Below are 20301 nucleotides of genomic sequence, written 5' to 3'. Positions count from 1 at the left end.
TGTTCCTAACGCCTAGTGACAAAGCTAGCTACATTTCTGAGGACCCTTAGCTACTTTCTGTAGAACTTTCTTCTAGATATTTCCTGCAAATTAGCAACAAAATAGCCATTTTCAGTCTGAACCGTTCTTTGAACGTTGTTTCAGCTGTCATCAAGGATATAAATATTACAGATACTGTGAATGTTACTAGAGTGTAGCTCACCTAGTAAGGTGTCTGACTCCCATGCAGAAGATCTGGGTTTGATTCTGGGTGTGAACATAATTCATTAAGAGTTTCTTTTTTACATTAGTGGTATATTTTTTTACAGTAAGATGCCCACATTTTTATTTGAGACTCGCCGAACGGCATTGAATTCACAGATAAAAAAGATGTGGGTTCAACTTTCATTTTGGAACAATTTTTCAAGCAAGGGAAGGGAATGATCTGAGCATGCAGGAGGACTGACCCATCATAAACCTTTGTCGGCTGTGCTGAAGAGAAAGGTACAGAGCCAAATTATTTAATTAATTAGCTGCGCATTCTCCTGTCCTCTGTCCTCCGGGCCACACACACACACACACACACACACACACACACACACACACACACACACACACACACAGGACTGTCTCAGCTGTTATTTTCATTAAGGAGTGTGCACGTATAGCATGCGCGCCTCGTGCACGAGCCTACTATTGAAGCTGCCGTTATGCTTTTGGCCTGAGGGGGCAATCGCGAGCATAAAAATTCAAAAGTCCGAAAAGTCCCTTTAAAGTCACCCACAACATATATACTATAAGTACTGTGGCTTTGAATAAATGCATTAATAACTGCCAACCTACTGAGATATTCCCCTTCATTTCCAGCAGTTTCATATGGAGTATAAATATTAAGGATAACAAAACTATTGTTATTCTGGATATATTGTATGCCAATACACTAATCTATATCCAGTCGGATTGGCTTAATTACAGCATCAGTTGTTTTCTGCCTCTGACTATAGCTGTGCTGAGATCAGTAGTTGATTCCCCCACTCTGAAAAAATTAGAATTGAGGTGGTTAAGCTTGTCTAGGTCTTGTTTAGGCACAAAAGTCTCCTGTAAACACAATATTTCACATTCTTCAAGCAAACTGTCCACAGATTTTTTTCTTCATTTTTCCTCATTTTAAAATTAAAAATATATCAAAATCACCAGCTTGAGTTTACAGACAGGCCCGGCCAATGGGATATTCCACCCTAAGTGACATTTTGTCTACTTCCGTTCTCCCCAGAGTTAGGTAAGTGAGTAAAAAGCATTTTGTAACCAGCGCAGTAATTCTCCAGCAGTCCGTCTGCTTTAGCTTAGCATAAACAATGGAAGCAAACAGCAGAAACTAGCATTTTGTGTGCAAAAGTGAATAAAATTACTCAATAATTATACCAACTATTCCTAATTGTAGCATAAGATCTTTGAGGAAAAGAACTGCGTGGAAAGTGATTTATGAAGCTTTTGATGATGTTCATACATGAACAGCCAGTTTTGTGGAGTAAGCTTCAGCCGGTTCACGTAAATACGTTTATTAATTAGTAATAACATAACTGCGTTTTGCACTTCTCAGCCAGCGTAAATCTGTGGTATAATTGCTATAACTTAAGACTTTGTGGCAGGATGGTACCTGAGGATGCTGGCTGAGCCTCTGGAGGTTGAGGGAAATGTCATTAAGCAGGTAGTCCGAGTTGTCATTGATCAGCTCCTTCAGGGAGGAGTAGCCACAGGCCTGACTGATGCACATCATGGAGTTCAGCGCTGCCTGGTTGACCAGCAGCGTCTCCTCGCCAGCTTTTTCCAACACGGGGTAGAGTGAGGTCATCAGAAGTGGACGGAAGTCCCTTCCCAGTGCCTGGGCGAGGCAGGCGAGGCCCTCGAGCTGGATGCACAGCTGCCAGATGTTGCTGTTGAGCTGGTGGACGGTCGAGGTCGTCATCGAGGGTGGAGGGGGGGCGGATGAAGAAGGGATCAGTTGAAGAGAGTTTGTAGCGATGGCGGTGGTATCACTGATGGATATGGAGAGGAGTCTGGAAGGGCTTAGCAGCTGTAGAAAAAATAAAACAAACGACGTATTTTCTCTTTGAATAAATGTTTATTATAAATCACCGCAGCAAGATAAAACCGAACATCTCCACACTTGACTGAATAATCTAACAAACATGACTCGGGATAATTGTCCCACTGACTGTGTGGTTCTGGTTTTAGAGTTCTTCGTGTTTGTTGGAGTTCCTGGATTAGCAGCTAACAGCCTGTTTAGCTACAAGCTAACAGAATGCTGCTCGTGTTTTGGTGCCTTTCTTTGATTTTTAGCTAAAAAAATCAGACATAAAGCTGCTTCCCTCTCTGCTACGTCTGTTGGGCAGTGATTTTTCTGAGCTCTCGGTCTGAATGAAGTTTCCTAGTAAACGCTGAAGCATTTTTTTCAGAGAGAAGCAACTTAACCGTCAGCAAATGCATAAGCAAGTTGTGTTTTAAAGGCTCAGCAGGCAATTATCATGCTTCACTGGAAAAGTGTTTGTAAAGCATGGAAAAAGATAAGGAATGCAATTTTATAGGGAAAGAAATCAGAATATATTTAATAAACGTTGGAGGTATTCTAAAACCATTCTATAAAAAAATAAGTTAAAACATTTTAAAAATCCTTCTGAGACTAAATCAAATTCAGCTTTTCTTTAAGCAATTTTTAGAGTTTGGCGGACACGTAGCAGCATTATGTACATTTCCTTCCATTTAGGTTGGGCCTAAACTTGTTATTCCAACAATACTTACTATGGTTTCTAGAATAAATAAAGCCTTACGAGTGTCTTCCATATAAAAAACACTCTGGCGCTCCTGTTTCAGGAAGTAGAAGTTATTCGGAAAAGAGGTAGATGAAAAATGACAAGATCTGGAGTCTTACTCATTAATATTCATGACATGCAAACATCTCGCCTCTGATTGGCTAACAGCAATGCAACTCTTCCACTGATGTTGTTTTCTCTTCTTTCTTGGATAAAAAAATCCAATGTTTATGTTTTATCTCCACAAAAAACACAAGCCTTAACATGTTCCGCCATGTTTTGGAGTTGCTAATGCTAACGGTTAGCTTCTACTAGCCGAGATGTGCTCTGCTCTCTCCTGGACACTAAATCAAAGCAGTCTTCCGCAGTCAGAAGACAAGGTAAGTCCATGAATGCAAATATTTCCCTGTGACATAGGAGGCACAAGTTTTTCTGACCCGAGGGTTTCCTCGTCGATTTTTAAACGTCACCTGCTGATCCTGACGATCTCCGTCCGTCTCCTCACATGTAGTGATCAGGTTCCAGTTAGTCAGACTGGTGTATTCCTCCATGATTGACACCGCCGCCACTTTGAGGTCTTCCTGCGAAGCAGAGGGTCCCTGAACTCCACTGTCCAAACACTGAGCCCCTGTTGCCATGGCGAGGCCTGCGGCACCTCTGACCATCTCATTCAGGACCATGGCAGCCTGCTTTCTGTATACCAGAGACTGACGGTACAGATCCAAGAAGTGGTCAGTCAGCAGGTAGATGTTACCATAGAAACCTAAAGAGAAAAAGAAAACATTAAAGCTTAACTAAAAGCTGCAAAAAAATGCCTATTAAAACTATTTCAGGCCCAAAATACACGCACCTATTCTAGCAGAATCTAAACGTCTAATTAGTGTCTTAACAATTTCACGTTGATTTACAAGCAATATTGTGAGAATCTACAGCGATCATTCATAAAGCCTCTTCTTTAAGTTCCTGGTTTTCATTTGTACCTAAAGTCCGGCAGATCTCCATGAGCACAGAGAAGATCTTCTCATCGGTGAAGTACAGAAAATGCTTCTGGGGGATGTGAGCGGCATAGGAGCCTACAGAGCCTGAACTTCGCTCTAAGCTCTCACCGTGACTCCTTTCCTCCACAATACGGACATCCACCACATCCAACTCCAGCACCTATGGAGGCAAACAGAGTTATTGGTTATTTAAAACAAGCTTTAAAATCGTAAGGATACAAAACAAAAGGAGGCAGACTGCATAAGAGACGAGCTGCTTCCACCCACCCTACCACTAATGAGAAGTCCACCCAGACTCTCTCTCTCTCTCTATGTATGTATGTATGTATGTATATACATACATACATATGCATACATACATGTATATATAAATATACAAACATACATACGTACATACATATATATATAAATATACATACATATGTATATATATATATATAATATACATATATGTATTGTACATATATATGTATATACGTATATATATACATACATATATACATATATACATATATACATACATATATATATATATGTATGTATATATGTATATATGTATGTATATACATAAATATACATACATATATATATATATATACATTATATATATATATATATTTTTATATATATATATATATATATATATATATATATATATATATATATATATATATATATATATATACATATATATAGTAGAGAGCCAAACTGGAGTGACCGTTTCATGTGACACCATATGGCACACACTGCAGAGGAATGTCTTGTATGGGTATTGTCCATGAAGGAAGCCTCTCTTATGCACAAAAAGCATTCCTAGGGTTTGCTGGGGCCCATGCTGAAAGAGATGAAGACTACTGGGACTCTAGACTCTGGAGCGATGAGACAAACATCACTGCTTTTGGAACTAATGGTTTCAAAACTGTATGGCGTGATAAAGGTGAGAAATGAGTGGTGCCTACAGTGAAACACGGTGGTGGCGGTGTCCTTATGTGGGGCTGCATTAGTGCTGCTGCTGTTGGGGAGCTGCATCTCATAGATGGTATCATGGACTCAACAATGTGCAGCTCTATACTGAAGGAGAGCCTGCTGCATCAGCCTCGCTTGAGATGCTAAAAGTCCTGCTTGAGGTAGGACTTGTCCCAACCTGTAGCTGGCGATCCACCGGTGTTAGATTGTTAACAAACTAACTGTTCTGCAGACACCTGCAGTTCACTGTGCAGGCACACTGGCCAGTGAGAAATGATCTAATCTAACACATTTGCTGTTTTATTACCTGCATCAGCGCTTTAGAGATCCGCTCCAGATGTGCAGCAGAGTTCAGAACCACAGAGACAAGAGGTCCCAGAACTTTGAAATAACCCAGAAACACTTTGAGGACAAACAGCTTCTTCTGGTCGTTAGAGGTTCTCATCAGTCGAGGAAGAGAGGTGGCCAAAGAGTGGAGATTCTCAGACAGGACATCAGCGAGGATCTGACTGGTACCGTCACTGCTCCGACTGCAGCTCTGACTTCTCTGTGAGATCTCTCTAAGAGCAGCCTCACACCTTCAAAAGATGACAGAAGCTTCAGCAAACATCATAAACCAATGCATTTGTTTTAAATCTTGTTTTTTTCCACTTTTTCAATCACAACAAACCTCTCTCTAACTTTGGGCTCCTCATCATTGACCGCTCCTACCAGCGCTTCCAGCAGCAACCCCACACACTCTCTCAGTGACTGACTACACGCTACCAGCAGATGGTCCGCCAGCTCCACCATCTCCAGTCTCACCCTCCAGTGCCGGTGGGCTGAGGTGCAGGAGATGATCTTCTTCAGCAGCACAGAGAGCTTCCCTGCTGTACTCTTCACCCATTCCGGAGCCCGCTGGACCACCAGCTGTCCGATCCTGCCCAGCTCCTGGGAGGGAGTCTCACAGGCTTTACTGCTCTGCAGCTGAGCGTCTTCCATGACCAAACCCACGGACCCGCACCACACCTGGATAGAAGGAGACATTAAAATCAAAAATAAACATAGAAATGTGAATGTTTTTTGATATTAAGTTGGGACGTGTACTGAAAAGTGAGTTTATAATTCTAATATGCATGTGTTACGCTGCCAAAACTGATTTTTAACAAAGGTTTTTTTAAAAGCCTTGTTTAAAGGGACTTCATGGACTTTTGAATTTTTATGCTCGTGATCGCCCCCTCAGGCCAAAAACGTAACGGCAGCTTTAATAGTAGGCTCGTGCACGAGGCGCGCATGCTGTACGTGCACACTCCTTAACAAAAATAACAGCTGAGACAGTCCCGTGTGTGTGTGTGTGTGTGTGTGTGTGTGTGTGTGTGTGTGTGTGTGTGTGTGTGTGTGTGTGTGTGTGGCCCGGAGGACAGAGGACAGGAGAACGTGCAGCTAATTAATTAAATAATTTGGTTCTGTATCTTTCTCTTCAGCACAGCCGACAAAGGTTTATGATGGGTCAGTCCTCCTGCATGCTCAGATCATTCCCTTCCCTTGCTTGAAAAATTGTTCCAAAATGAAAGTTGAACCCACATCTTTTTTATCTGTGAATTCAATGCCGTTCGGCGAGTCTCAAATAAAAATTTGGGCATCTTACTGTAAAAAAAATATACCATTAATGTAAAAAAGAAACTCTAAATAAACTATGTTCACACCCAGAATCAAACCCAGGTCTTCTGCATGAGAGTCCGACGTCTTACTAGGTGAGCTACACTCTAGTAACATTCACAGTATCTGTAATATTTATATCTAGGGTCTGCTAGGGTCATGTTTGATGGCTGTTCATCCGAGTCACAGCCTCTACGTTGGGGTGTCCCACAAGGTTCAATTCTCGGCCCGTTACTGTTCAACCTCTATATACTGCCCTTAGGAGCCATTTTCAGAAAGCACGCTGTCTCATATCATCTTTACGCTGACGACTGTCAAATCTATTTTTCATTTAAGCCAACTCAATCAACGAAAGTTCTGTCTGATTGTATCCTTGAGGTCAAGCAATGGCTAGCTGACAACTTCCTCCATCTCAATGACTCCAAAACTGACTTAATCGTTTTCAGTCCTTACAGTACCACGGCGACTCATCAACCTGACCTCAACTATCTCTCACCTAAAGTATCCTCTGTAATCTCCAACCTTGGAGTAAAACTGGACCAGGCTCTGAAGATGGATGCCCAGGTCAATAACACAGTTAAATCATGTTTTTACCAACTAAGACGCATCTCGAAACTAAAGCACATCCTGAGTGTCCGTCTTCTGAAATCGGTGGTCATCACTTTTATCACTTCAAGGCTGGATTACTCTAACTCCTGCTTATACGGCATCAGTAAAGCAGCTCTTTCTAGACTTCAGCTGGTCCAGAATTCAGCAGCTAGGTTGCTGACTGGAGCTGACAGAAGACAACACATTTCTCCAATTCTGAAATCTCTCCACTGGTTGCCCGTGCAGTTCAGGATAAACTTCAAAATTATGCTTCTCACTTACAAATCCTTGAACCATCAAGCTCCTCCATATCTGTGTGAACTTGTCCATTTCTACAACCCGCCGCGTGCTCTCAGGTCTGAAGATAAGCTCCTCCGAGCTGTTCCGAATGCACGTTTAAAAAGCCGTGGAGAAAGGGCTTTCTCTGTCTGTGCACCGAAGCTGTGGAACGCATTACCACTGCTAGTGAGGCAAGCGACAACAGCTAGCATTTTTAAATCACGCCTGAAAACTCACTACTTCAACCTAGCTTATACAACATAATTATGAACCTCACTTACATCTGCACTGTCTAAAAATGGACTCCACAATTATCGACTTCCGTACTATTGAGGTTCTTTTTTAAAATGTTTTTTTCTCATTTTTATTCACCCTGTGTCTTATTGATTTTTAGCTGTTAGATTTTGGGAATTTTGTTGTATTTCCTTTTTATCTTTTATCTGTGTTCGACATGTTTGTATAACGCCGGTTTAATTAACTAACATTTTTAGTGTACAGCGCCTTGTTTGGTTGTAATGCCTTGTGAATGCGCTTTATGAATAAAATTGGATTGGAATGGATTGGATATCCTTGAAGACAGCTGAAACAACGTTCAAAGAACGGTTCGGAGCGAAAATGGCTATTTTGTTGCTAATTTGCAGGAAATATCTAGAAGAAAGTTCTACAGAAAGAAGCTAAGGATCCTCAGAAATGTAGCTAGGTTCATCACTAGGCGTTAGGAACAGCGACAAAGTGGCACTGCCTCTCTCTCTGCTGCTAAAGCTACTGATAGCAAATGCTACGGGCTATGCCTGAGCGTGAACGCGCATGAAGCAGCCTGCTCGACCCGAGCATCTCTCTTTTTCTGTGATTTTACAGAAAAACAGGCAATCACAGTAAAAATGCCAGGGCTCATTCTACAGGACCAGGGCATTGCAGGAGAATGTATGAAGAAGACATTTATTATTTCTACACATGTTTTGGCTGTCAAACTTCCATAATGTCCCTTTAAAAATCAGAAATAATATTTATAAAATGTTTTTGCAGCGAAACACAACTTTTAAAAGAGCCAGTGTTTCAGGTTGTCATAAAACCTGAAGAACTATCGCTCAAGACCACTAAATATTCATATATATGGCTTCTTAAAAGTCAAATAAAAAGAAGAGCTAGCTGACGTTACATGTGTGTTAATTGATTTTATGTCATTTTCTGTTTTACAGCATATAGCGTAGCAATAATTACTCATTTATTAATGTAATAAATAATTACAGTAATTAACAACATTTAAAATGACTTATAGTACCTTGATAGCCCTGACTGTAACAGCGTGGCCTTGTCTCAGGTTGCCTGTGATGATCCTGGACACAGCCATAGCGATTCCAGGTAAGAACGAAGCCATGGTGCTGCCTACAGAGCATCGCTCGTCTGAAGATGGAATCACGTGTTCCTGAGTGCAATCACAATGTAGAATCAAAGACTGGAGGCACCTTAGAGCAGCTGCTTGTACCTCTCTGGATTTCTCTTTCTCTCCTAGAGCCAACAGCAGCGATACAGCAGCACCGAGTCCAGGGAGCATGATGGGCTCATACAGTTTGAAAACTATATCCCCATAAGCAGCGTGGAGAAGAGCATCCAGGCACCTGAGCAAAGCAGATTTCAGCTCCTCTGACAAATCTGCAGGTTTTCCTGGATCCGTGGGAGAACAGAGGCAGAGGCAGAGCTCTGAGAAAAGATCGTGGAGGGTGTCCCAGCTCTGGACACACGTCTTCTCCAGAACATAGCTGAGAGCCTCAGCCACAGCCTGCACCAGCTTCTCCTTCTTCAACTGGGGGACTTTAAGTACAAAGCGTAGAGGGAAGAGGACGTACTCTTGCAGTTGTTGCAATGAAGCGTCATGAATTTCTTTTAACTGTTCACCGAGCGTCTCCACGTTAGCCACCGTGGGCTCCTTGGTGAGCAGGACGCAGGCTGGGCGCAGGTAGGCAAAAGCAACCTTTGGATCATTGATCTGAGACATGGTTGGAGACATCACAGCAGGGGCTGACGCTGCATGGGCAGAAGAGAGAAAGTGTTCTCAGGTACACAGAAATGTAAATGAATGTGATTTTTTTTGGGTGAAATTAAAATTATTTTCATTCAACTTATCAGTAATTTTCTTCTTTTGTTTTTCTGTTTATTAAAGACTTCAATTGTTGCCCGTCTGCTTAAAAAATAATCAAAAACAAAGCCTACGTAAAGATTTATACACATGTTAATAAACTCTATTCATTTGATTAACAGAAAATGGACAGCAACCAAAAAAAACAACATAAAAATGTCCTTTAGAATTGATTATTGTAACATGAAAAACAACACGGTTAAAACAAACAATAGCTATCTATGGTTCCTACGTTCCTCAAAGCAGAATAAAGCTTCACAATAATCTAAATCTAACATTTTTATTTGATGTGAGCAAACAAATGAGTATTATTATTATTATTAGAATAAATTAACCTGTATTAATATCTCATGTCTGTCTGTGCTACCGATGGCCTTTAGCCTCCACCACGCCGCACCACGAACGGAATAAAAAAGACTACCTACCTTCGCATTAGTAATATTAAGCATTATAACTTAGATGCCATTGCTTATATTTAACTATAACATTAATAAATCCCATGTGTAGTATTTTACAGTGATGAAGTTTCCGTTTAAGGCTGTCGCCATCGTCACGAATCTGCGACAACGGCACACAGATATGACAAAAACAAACACCTCCGGTTATTTTCAGAATAAGAGATGGTAAAAGTTTTTACTTTGAAGCTTCTGATTTATTTTACTATCTGTTACTAGGCAAACGTGTGTGTGTGTGTGTGTGTGTGTGTGTGTGTGTGTGTGTGTGTGTGTGTGTGCGTGCGTGCGTGCGCGCGCGTGCGTGCGTGCGTGTGTGTGTGTGTGTGTGTGTGTGTGTGTGTGTGTGTGTGTGATAAAGTATGGCATGCGTTCATGAAATGCTTAGTCAGAAAATTGGTGGAGATGGCAATCTTGTTCATTGTGTTGAATGAACAGAATTTAAACAAGCCTCTCTCATAAATCCATCAAAATGAAAAATATTTCAATAACACATTTTTTTCCACCATAACTAAAGCATTTCTCACCTTAAATTAAATGCTAAATTTTCAAGAACCTAAAGAAGAAATTTTGGGTATCTAATCAGTAGCCAAATGTGTACTTCTACTTCTTACATTTCCAGGCAATTATTTGAGCTTTGTACTGCTTTCATTTTCAGTGGACATATACCTCTCCCTGGACTGCCACCTTCCGTGGTGGAGAGGTTTGAGTGTCTCAATGATTCTGGTTGGTCCTGGAGGCTGCGTGGGAATTTGCCCAACCAGTCTACATGTGTTTTGTGGATTTGGAGAAGGTGTTTGACCGCATCCCTCGGGAAGCCCTGTGGAGGGTACTCCGGGAGTATGGGGTACCAGGCCCTCTGATACAGGCTGTTAGGTTCCTGTATGACCGGTGTCAGAGCTTGGTCCACATTGCCGGCAGTGAGTCGGGCTCGTTCCCAGTGAGAATAGGACTCCACCAAGGCTGCCCTTTGTCACCGATTCTGTTCATAACCTTTATGGACAGGATTTTTAGGCGCAGCCAAGGTGTGGAGGGCATCCGTTTTGGTGGCCTGAGGATCAGGTCTCTGCTTTTTGAAGATGATGTGGTCCTGTTGGCTTCATCAGAATGTGATCTTCAGCTTTCGCTGGAGCAGTTCGCAGCCTAGTGTGAAGCAGCTGGGATGAGAATCAGCTCCTCTAAATCTGAGACCATGGTCTTGATTCGGAAAAGGGTAGAATGCCTTCTCCGGGTCAGGGACGAGGTCCTGCCCCAAGTGGAAGTATCTCGGGGTCTTGTTCATGAGTGAGGGAAAACTGGAGCGTGAGATCGATAGGCGGATTGGTGCTGCATCTGCAGTGATGCGGGCGTTGTACCGGTCTGTCGTGGTGAAGAGAGAGCCGAGTCAGAAAGCAAAGCTCTCGATTTACCGGTCAATCTACGTTCCTACCCTCAACTATGGTCGTGAGCTTTGGGTAGTGACCGATAAAACGAGATCGCGGATCCAAGCGGCCGAAATGAGTTTTCTCAGAAAAGTGGCTGGGCTCTCCCTTAGAGATAGGGTGAGAAGATCAGTCATTCGGGAGGAGCTCGGAGTAGAGCCGCTGCTCTTCCACATTGAGAGGAGCCAGTTGAGGTGGCTCAGTCATCTGGTCAGGATGCCTCCTGGACATCTCCCTGGTGAGGTTTTCCGGGCACGTCCAACCGGGAGGAGACCTAAAGGTAGACCCAGGACACGGTGGAGGGACTATGGCTCTCACCTGGCCAGGGAACACCTTGGGATTCCCCTCGGAGGAGCTGGCCCAAGTGGCTGGGGAGAGGGAAGTCTGGGCCTCTTGCCTTAGGCTACTGCCCCTGCGACCCAACTCTGGATAAGCGGATGAAAATAGATGGATGGATGGATGGATATATGCAGCTGAAACAGGCCCAGTGTATCTCAAATTTGTCAATTTTTGACATTTTATATTAAATACCATCATTATGGTCAGTAATGGCCTGTTTTATAAAAGGTGTGGTAATGTGCGCGTCTTTGTTGTCCTTAATGGCATTTTTTTTAACTTACATTACGTGTTCACTTTATACTTTAAGCTGTTTTGCAACCAGTGCTTTTACTTGAGTAAAATGCTTGAAGTGAGACTTCTGCATTTCTGACCCCCTCTCCATTTTCAAATCTAAACTCTCCAAGACAGCATACTATTTATGAGTTAGTTTTATTGTTTTGCTTTCTGACTTTTGGCTCTGTAATTTCTGGGGATTTAATGAGTGATTTGTTTAGCTTGTTTTTAACTTGATTTCTATTATTTTTGTTGTAAAGTGACCTTGAGTTCCTTGAAAGATGCTTTAGATAAAACGTAATTCTTGTTAAACCCTATTATCTATTCTTCATTAGTAACGAATGTGATTGTTTTTGACACCTCTGATGAATGTAGAAACTATTTTAACCTTGCTGACTGACCACAGTTGTTTCTACTTTATTTTGAAAGGAAAACATTTTTACCGGAAGTGCTCTTGTTGTTCGCGTTTGCCGCTTTGACGTCATTCTGCTGTGTTTTGTGTCAACTTGCTTCTTTTTTGACATGAATAAAACAAGGATTTCCGCAGACGTGACCTCGTTTATTGCTGCAGTGGATGTCAGAGAGCTCGAGTAATCACTGAGGTAATGACACGACCTTTATATTCACCAGAGTTTATGGAAACACGGCTAGCAGCTAAAACAACCCATGCTAGCAGGATGGATGGGGAGGTTACTATGAAGAGCCTCATTCATTTAAATATAAATATATGCTTCACACAGAGAAAACGTCTGAAATTCTTGTTCTTTCTGTGTAATCCATCAAATATCTGGAAGTGTAGTCTTTGATCTGTTTGTACTATTAATGTATAAACATGTAATGACACTGTAGTTCCTCTGCACCTTTTGTTCATCTTCTTCATCTCTTGTTGGAGGCGGTTGATGCTGTCCCAGCTCGTGCCAAGCTGTCAGCATGGATGAAGAAAGCCTGGAGGCTGCCATCGCTGCCTATGGGGCCCAGCTGCAGCAGGTGGAGATGGCCCTGTCAGCTGGCCTGGACCCCAGCCAGCAGCCAGACCTGCTCAAGCTCAAAGAAGACCTCTGCCAGCTGATAGCGCTAACAGAAGCCAGCCTTTTATCTGTACAGAAAAGCCGGCTACTGTCCAGCCTAGAAGACAGCAACGGACCTCAGATGAACACCTCAGAGGCAGCGGCTGATTCCGGTGTCTTTGATGCTGAATTTGCTGCGTTTTACTCTGAACTAGGAGAAAGTTCTGGCAGCAGCTCTGATACCAGAGAGAAGGATAAGGACAGTGGGAGCGTGTATTATGAGGAGGAAGATGAGGAGGAAGATGATCTTAGTGGTACCAAAGTAAGGGCGCCTTACAGGACAACATGGGGGACGCTGGAGTATCACAATGCCATGGTGGTGGGGGCAGAACCGGCTGCTGATGGAGAGGAGGCACAAGTCAGGGTGCTCTACATCTACCCCACCCAAAAATCTATGAAGCCCTGTCCGTTCTACCTGGAAGACAAATGTCGCTTTCTGGATAACTGCAGGTAAAATCAAATCAAAGATGCTTTATTAATCCCAGAGGGAAATTAGAGTTTCAGTACACACAATTCAGAGATCAGACATACACGGGCAAGAGACATGACAAGAATTGGTGACTGTGGTCATTCGCAACCCTGAGTTAACAGAGATAAGAGGGTTACATGAGGATTGGTTCAGGTGGAGGAAAAAAAAGGCACTTCAGAGCTGCCCTCAAACATATATGCAACAGACTTCAGACAACACAACATAAGTGTCCACTAGGTGGGGTGGTGGGTTGGGACTATCTCCACTTCATTTCCTGCAGCCACGATAAGCAGCGCATGTCACCTCAGTGTGGATGGGGGGGGGGGGGGGGTGGGGGGGAAGCATTGAGGGTTGGAGGGTTGGAGGGTTGCAGTGACCCTGGAACGTTTCAGCGGCCTTCCCGCTGTCCCGCCCAGGCTGGGATAGGAGACAGAGTAGAGTTGCCATAGCGACGGCACATTCCACATATCTTCTGAGGGGGGGGGGGGAGTTTTCGTGGAGCCTTGCAGGCTCAAGGACACCAGATTCCGATTAGAAATTGTTTTGGGGCCAGACAGAGATAATTTCCTCTCTGTCTTACAATTTGTTGGTCCTCAACCTCTCAGAATCCCAATAATGGACGTTAATCTATCCCAATCCGTGCTGATTCGTCCACTCTCTCCTTGATGGCATCCATCTTTTGTGCCAAAGAATGAATCTCCGCCAAAGTCCCAAGCTTACGATTCATCTCGACAATTATTTGAGTCTGAATTCACTGCGGTGCAAACCATCTCTGAGCTCCGGGATCAGGCCAATATTCCTCGACAGCTCGTTAATTTTCCGGTAAGCCAAGTAGCCTCCAAGGCCAATGAGCAGGAAACCTGACACCAACACCACGAATATCCACACGTCTTCAGAGTCCTCCACAGACAGCTGGTCTGTCCCGGAGGGGCATCCGGGAGTCCCTTCTCCCGTTCTCGTCGTTGAAAAAATTGTATCAACCGCGTTGAGAGACCAGCTGACGAGATCCATTTTAGTGAATTTCAGTTTCCAGAAAATAATGCAGAAGCAGCCGTGCACCCAGCACACGCGGACAGACAAAGGCTTTGAGGATAAGATACGGAGGAGAGGAGAAGAAAAGCGTCTGCACCCTCCGAGAGCCGGAAGCAGAAACCAAACATCTGTTGCTTTTTTATTATTTGTGTTTTGTCACATTAATGTAAAGGACATTCACACACAAGTTTAGAAAATAATGTTCAATGTGTGTATTTTTTAAAATCTTCTCATCATTTTAGCATCTTTTATTTAGAAAAAAAATCTTCTGCACCTTTACATTTGTTGTTATTCTTTTGTTTTACCCGGATAAAACCGAATCGCTCCGAATGGGATTTTATTATCAGTCAGAGGAAAGTTGTGATAAATAACTGAATGGTTTTCTTACAGAAACTCGTCTCACTTTTGCAGGTTTTCTCACGGTGAAGTGGTGTTTGTGTCGGAGCTCAGAGACTTCTTGGAGTGCGACCTTGGTAACCTCGAAGAGGGTTCGTCCTGCTTGGCTCGGCACGAGGATGGTATCTGGTACCCCGCCAAAATAAAAGGTCTCTCAATCACATTTTGTTTTAATTTGTTAAATGTCATCTAAATGTAGTTTGATCACAATAATTATACATTTGAAATTATTATTTCCGTTTTCTCTCATCTTAGAACTTGACAGTGGTTTCTATACCGTAAAGTTTGACTCACTGCTGCTGAAAGATGCTGTCGTTGAGGCTGATGGCATCATCCCACCTCTCAGAGAGGACGACCCACTCTCCTCAGACTCTGATACTGAAGAACCTGGAGATGGGGAGGCTGTGGGGTATGCTAAAGGTATAAAGACCATTTTAAATAAAAGGAATCTGTATGAAAAAACACACCTCCTTCACTTAAACCAATGTAAAGGTTGTGTTCTTAAATATAGTAATTATGTAATTATATTTTAAAAGACATATTTAATTTGTAAAAAATATAAAAAAATATATACAATAAATATAAATAAACACCTCCTTACATTTTAAGCTTTAAAAATATTTTTTATGTTTTAACATATTTTTAAAAAATATTTAAAATTAAAAAAATATATAAACATTTGTATACATCAATATTTACTTTTTTATCTAAACTGAGTGAAAGGGTGTTTTTAAATGTGAATGTGTGTGTGCATGTGTGTGTGTAGGTGGGTGGATGACTGATTGAGTTGTAAAGTGCATGGGGGGGGGGGGGGGGGGGGGCTCTAGGACTCAAATACAGGCCGTTTACTATTTTACATAAAATCAACATTAAACATTTGAATATGAATACACACCTTGAATTAAACCAATTTAAGAGTTATGTTTTTAAATATTGGAATTATTTTTTTATTTTTAATTATTTGTCTTATTCTGAAAAAAGTATATATATATATATATATATATATATATATATACATACACACACACACACACACTTATATACATATATATGTATATGTGTGTACACATATTTATTTATATATATATACATATATATGTATATATATATATATATATATATACAGTATATATATATATACATATATATATACTGTATATATATATACATATATATACAGTATATATATATATATATATACTGTATATATATGTATATATATATGTATATATATATATATATATATATATACTGTATATATATATACATATATATGTATATATATATGTATATACTCTATATATATGTATATATATATACATATATATGTATATATATATGTATATACTCTCTCTCTCTCTCTCTCTCTCTCTCTCTCTCTATATATATATATATATATATATATATATATATATATATATATATATATATATATATATATATATATATATATATATATATATACACACACACACACTTATATATTACATACATAAAAATGTAATATACATGTTGTTACACATTTCTGCGTTATTTTTTTCGCCACAGTTCTGGACTCTGCCACAGAATCCACGTTAGCATCAAGCAGCGCTAACTTCGGTGGCTGGGAGGCTCACACTAGAGGCATCGGATCCAAGCTCATGCTCAAAATGGGCTATGAATATGGCAAAGGTGAGAGTTCAAATGCATTTGGTGTTATGAAGTCCTGTCATCTGTGAAATACTCTTGTTTTTTTCAAACTCTCTTTTTAGTTTAGAATCGAACTAAACTGAATCCAAATGAACAAATGAAACTGATAAAATAGCTGCTGATGATTAATGACACACAGAGATAAAAAAAAGTGTTCGTGTTGACTATTTAGCGCTTTTAAATTCATTTCTGCTGAGGATGTGCTCAGTGCAGTTTGCTGCGTTGCCTTGCCAGTACGTGACATATTGCTACCTGTAATTCTACTGTTTCAAACATTCAAAGGCACATTTACATCCATAAAACCTAATCGTTGGTGCAAAAGCTGTTTGATGATCTAGATCGAGTCCGTCTCCTAATAAAATGTTTTAACTTGATCCAGACAAAAATAATCCTAATCTCAAAGAAACCTTTACTTTGATGACCGGCCCGGGGGGACAGTTTTCCATATGAAAAAGAGATTTTCTCTTTCTTTTTTTCAATAAATAAAGATCAGGGGTCTCATGCATCAAGCTTGTTTATGCACAAAACAGGGTCGGAAAACTGCGTGAGCAACTTTCCACGCAAACTTTGGGATTTATGAAAGAAAACTTAGCGGAAAAATGTGCGCAACTTTAAGTTGACTAAGGACCTGGCTTATGCACATGTTGGACGTGGAGAGCACCTGCAGTGCTGCTGCTGAGAAGATACAATTATGAAATCCTGCAGCATTATCACTTGTACCGCTTCGTTTTCACACAGAACAAGACCCCCACATGCACACACGCGCACACTCACACACACACACACGCGCGCACGCACACTCACACAGCCTGACGCGCAGAATACGGAGTGCAGAATATCAGCAGGGGGACAGATTGAGACAGAACATCATGCGTCTGTGACAGTGTGTACTTGTACAGGGGAGATCTCCGTTTGGCTGACTGGTTAGCATGCCTGACTTTCACCTGGGAGTCTGGGGATCGAATCCCGATTGGACCACTTTTTTTTATATCCGCCACAGATCTCTCTGAAGAACTCACAGCATCGACGGCTTCAGCAACGCTGTGCCGCTCCGTGGATTTTCTCTTATTTGTTTTGCAAAAGCACTTCCTTTCATTTCTCCACCTCACCCACAGGTACCTCAGTTTCTGTTTCTGTGAAATTGCGCTTCCTTCATCTGCCTTGATCTACGGTCGCCATCGTCATTGGCGGAGCGCTGCAACAGCCGGCTTATGTACATGCATGAGATCCACAAGGCACTAGTTTGCATTGACCATTTATGGCAGTAAGTGGGCGTGGTGAGGACGGGATGTGACTAAAATGCAGCTGAGAAACTTTCTCGTTAGTCTCCGATTTATGAAGCAGAGATTGCGTGCAGCTGTGTGTACTCCATGTTTGATAGATCACAAACCAACTTGGCGTAAGTACATTTGTTTTTGCTGAGCTTAAGTACGGTTGTAGTAAGGATTCTACGCTATGTTTGATAAATGAGACCCCAGCTCCCTTTTTTCAAAAGCTTGTTCCATTCCACAGGTTTAGGAAAGCTGCAGGAGGGTCGAGTAGAGCCGGTGATGGCGGTGGTGCTACCGAAGGGGAAGTCTCTGGACGAGTGTGCAGAGCTAACACAGAGACGCACTCAGAACAAGGCTGCGAAAGACGGAACACAAGCTTCCCGCCCGAAACGCCGCCGGAAGCCCCGAGTTCCCGGAAAGCGGCAAACTGTGTTTGACTTTTTAAATCACAAGCTTGGAGACAAATGCACAGATCCTGCAGAAGGGGGCGCTGCTGCGCCATCGGCAGCGACGGCGACCGGGGTGGAAGCTTACAGAGCAGGAAGGAACGCCAAGAGGAGCCTGAATGTGAAGCTGTTCCAGGCTGCTGAGAGGGTTGCTCAGACTGAGAGGGAGATCCAGAAACTGAGCGAGTCACTGAGCAGGCAGACGGGCAGGTCGGTCCAGATGTGTCTCACAGCACTTTATCAGTTCTGGTCGAGTTCAGATAGCTTTTATTTCTGATCAGATGTATTTAAAGTAACATGAGAGCGGTAGGAGTTGTGTGAGAATGTAAACAGGATGTGAAAATGTGAGGTGAGATTCTTGTTTCCATAGCTACCAGAAATCCTCTTTACTTGTCACCCCTCTCGTCCTCCTCCTCCTCCTCCTCCTCCTCCTCCTCCTCCTTCATGCCGGGTTTGTTTGTGTTTTGCACAGAGATGCTTCCAGAGTTAAGCAGCTGGAGGAGCAACTGTCAGGGGCTCGCCGCCTGCTGGCCCAGCAGAAAGCACAGGAGCTCTCCATCCAGAGCGAGCACAGGAAGGCCGACACACACAAGAAGATGACCGAGTTCTGATACCCACTTTTTTATTTTAAGACTTCAGAAACAGAAAGGAGGCCTCCTGAAAATAAATGTTGTTTTCACTTCAGTTTTGTGTCCGGATCACTTCTCACCGGCACTTTTCCATCTTTTTTTCTTTCACTTTAAAAAACAAAAGCTTTCTTCTGGCAGAGTTTAAAGCTACAATAATATAAAATAGAAGTTATGAACAATTTTTCTTCACGACTAAAAGTCTTGCTGAACTTGTTGTACTTTTATTTCTAACTTACACAACTTTACAAATAAATCTGGTGCAAAAAAGACTCCGCTTCATTTATTTACTTTTCTACGTTTTCTTTTCACTTTGGCGGGAGTTCTGAGTCATGCTGGCCAGCGGCTCCTCAGGTGCTTAGTGCAGTTTACTCCCAGTATCATAGTGGTTTTAATGTCACATCTCATGTGAATTATATACATCACATCTGTGAAGCTACAACCGTAACCTCTGTTAAATTAAATTCAGAGGTGGAAAGTAACAAGTTACATTTCCTCACGTTACTGTAACTGAGTAGCTTCTTTTGTATTCCATGCTGTAGTTCTTTTTTAAAACACAGAGCAGGTAAACAAAACTGCTCTGTGTTTTAAAAAAGAACTACAGCATGGAATTAGAGATACGACACAGCAAGAACACACCTAAGAAGCTTTTTTTGTATATTTATACTTTTTAAGTCGTTTCTTGAATCTGTACTTTAACTTTAACTTGAGTACGTTTTTAAAAAAAGAATTGCAATTCGCTACATTTGAAATCATATCTGTTACTGAGTAAAAATAAATTGTAGGCTTAATAAATTAAACATATTACGTGTAGCAGTGTCGGAACAGAAAGAGACACCTGCATGAGCGCCGCGTCTAAACCGTGGGGGGTGTGGGTGCATGGACGTGATTTTCACGTGGAGGAGGGGGGGGGGGGGGGGGATCTTTACAGCATGCTCTAATGGGAAACAGGCTTCAACACAAATGGTTGTTTTCCGCTTGGTCCTAGAGCTCAACCAGTGTCAATTTAATATAGCGTAATATTGTTTTTGGATGGTAAAAAGTGCAGGGGTCAAAACTTGACTTTGGAAAAAGTGGGGGGGACATGTCCCCCCTGTCCCCTCCCCAAAATTAAGTCCATGTGTGGGTGTACATTTTAGATAATGAAGACAAACAGCCATTTTTACTGCAGTTTTGCTCCAAAACATCAGTTCAGTCCCTCTGATCCACTCGCTGTTTACCTCCTCTCTCCCTCCTCTCCTGTGGGTTGGAACCCGCACCTTCGCGCACCGGTGTGACGTCATCAGAATTCTGCTCGGCTCGGTAGCCAGACTCGGTTCCGTGTTTGAAATGTGTTTCCCTACCGCTCCGCACGGAAGCGGCAAAATAACGTTTAGCGCTCATAACAAGTGGATTCTCAGCACTTTGCTCATAAAACAGAAGACC

The 20301-nt window shown here is 42.0% G+C and overlaps 2 protein-coding genes across 2 annotated transcripts in view; one reads left to right on the top strand and one right to left on the bottom strand.

The window, feature by feature from the left end:
* The window catches only part of tti1 (TELO2 interacting protein 1), a 31534-nt gene extending 21567 nt beyond the window's left edge, over positions 1-9967 (bottom strand). The window contains exons 1-7 of the mRNA XM_015968566.3: positions 9821-9967; positions 8541-9283; positions 5424-5761; positions 5061-5331; positions 3770-3947; positions 3260-3552; positions 1637-2053 (exon numbers count right to left, since the gene is read on the bottom strand). Coding sequence (XP_015824052.3) covers positions 1637-2053; positions 3260-3552; positions 3770-3947; positions 5061-5331; positions 5424-5761; positions 8541-9266 — 2223 coding nt within the window. The 5' untranslated portion in view covers positions 9267-9283; positions 9821-9967. The remainder of the gene's footprint in view (positions 1-1636; positions 2054-3259; positions 3553-3769; positions 3948-5060; positions 5332-5423; positions 5762-8540; positions 9284-9820) is intronic.
* Positions 9968-12312: 2345 nt separating this feature from the next.
* zgpat (zinc finger, CCCH-type with G patch domain) lies at positions 12313-19148 on the top strand. The gene is made up of 7 exons (XM_015968569.3): positions 12313-12482; positions 12773-13397; positions 14860-14993; positions 15100-15264; positions 16393-16515; positions 18046-18460; positions 18723-19148. Exons 2-7 carry the CDS (start codon positions 12811-12813, stop codon positions 18859-18861), a joined length of 1563 nt encoding a protein of 520 aa, XP_015824055.3. The 5' UTR covers positions 12313-12482; positions 12773-12810; the 3' UTR covers positions 18862-19148.
* Positions 19149-20301: the final 1153 nt, after the last annotated feature.

The sequence above is a fragment of the Nothobranchius furzeri genome, chromosome 15 (genome assembly GCF_043380555.1).
Source record: "Nothobranchius furzeri strain GRZ-AD chromosome 15, NfurGRZ-RIMD1, whole genome shotgun sequence".
In the NCBI taxonomy this organism is placed as follows: Eukaryota; Metazoa; Chordata; class Actinopteri; order Cyprinodontiformes; family Nothobranchiidae; genus Nothobranchius; species Nothobranchius furzeri.
The sequence above is the reverse complement of the archived record's forward strand: the minus strand, read 5'-3'. Positions and strand labels throughout refer to the sequence as shown.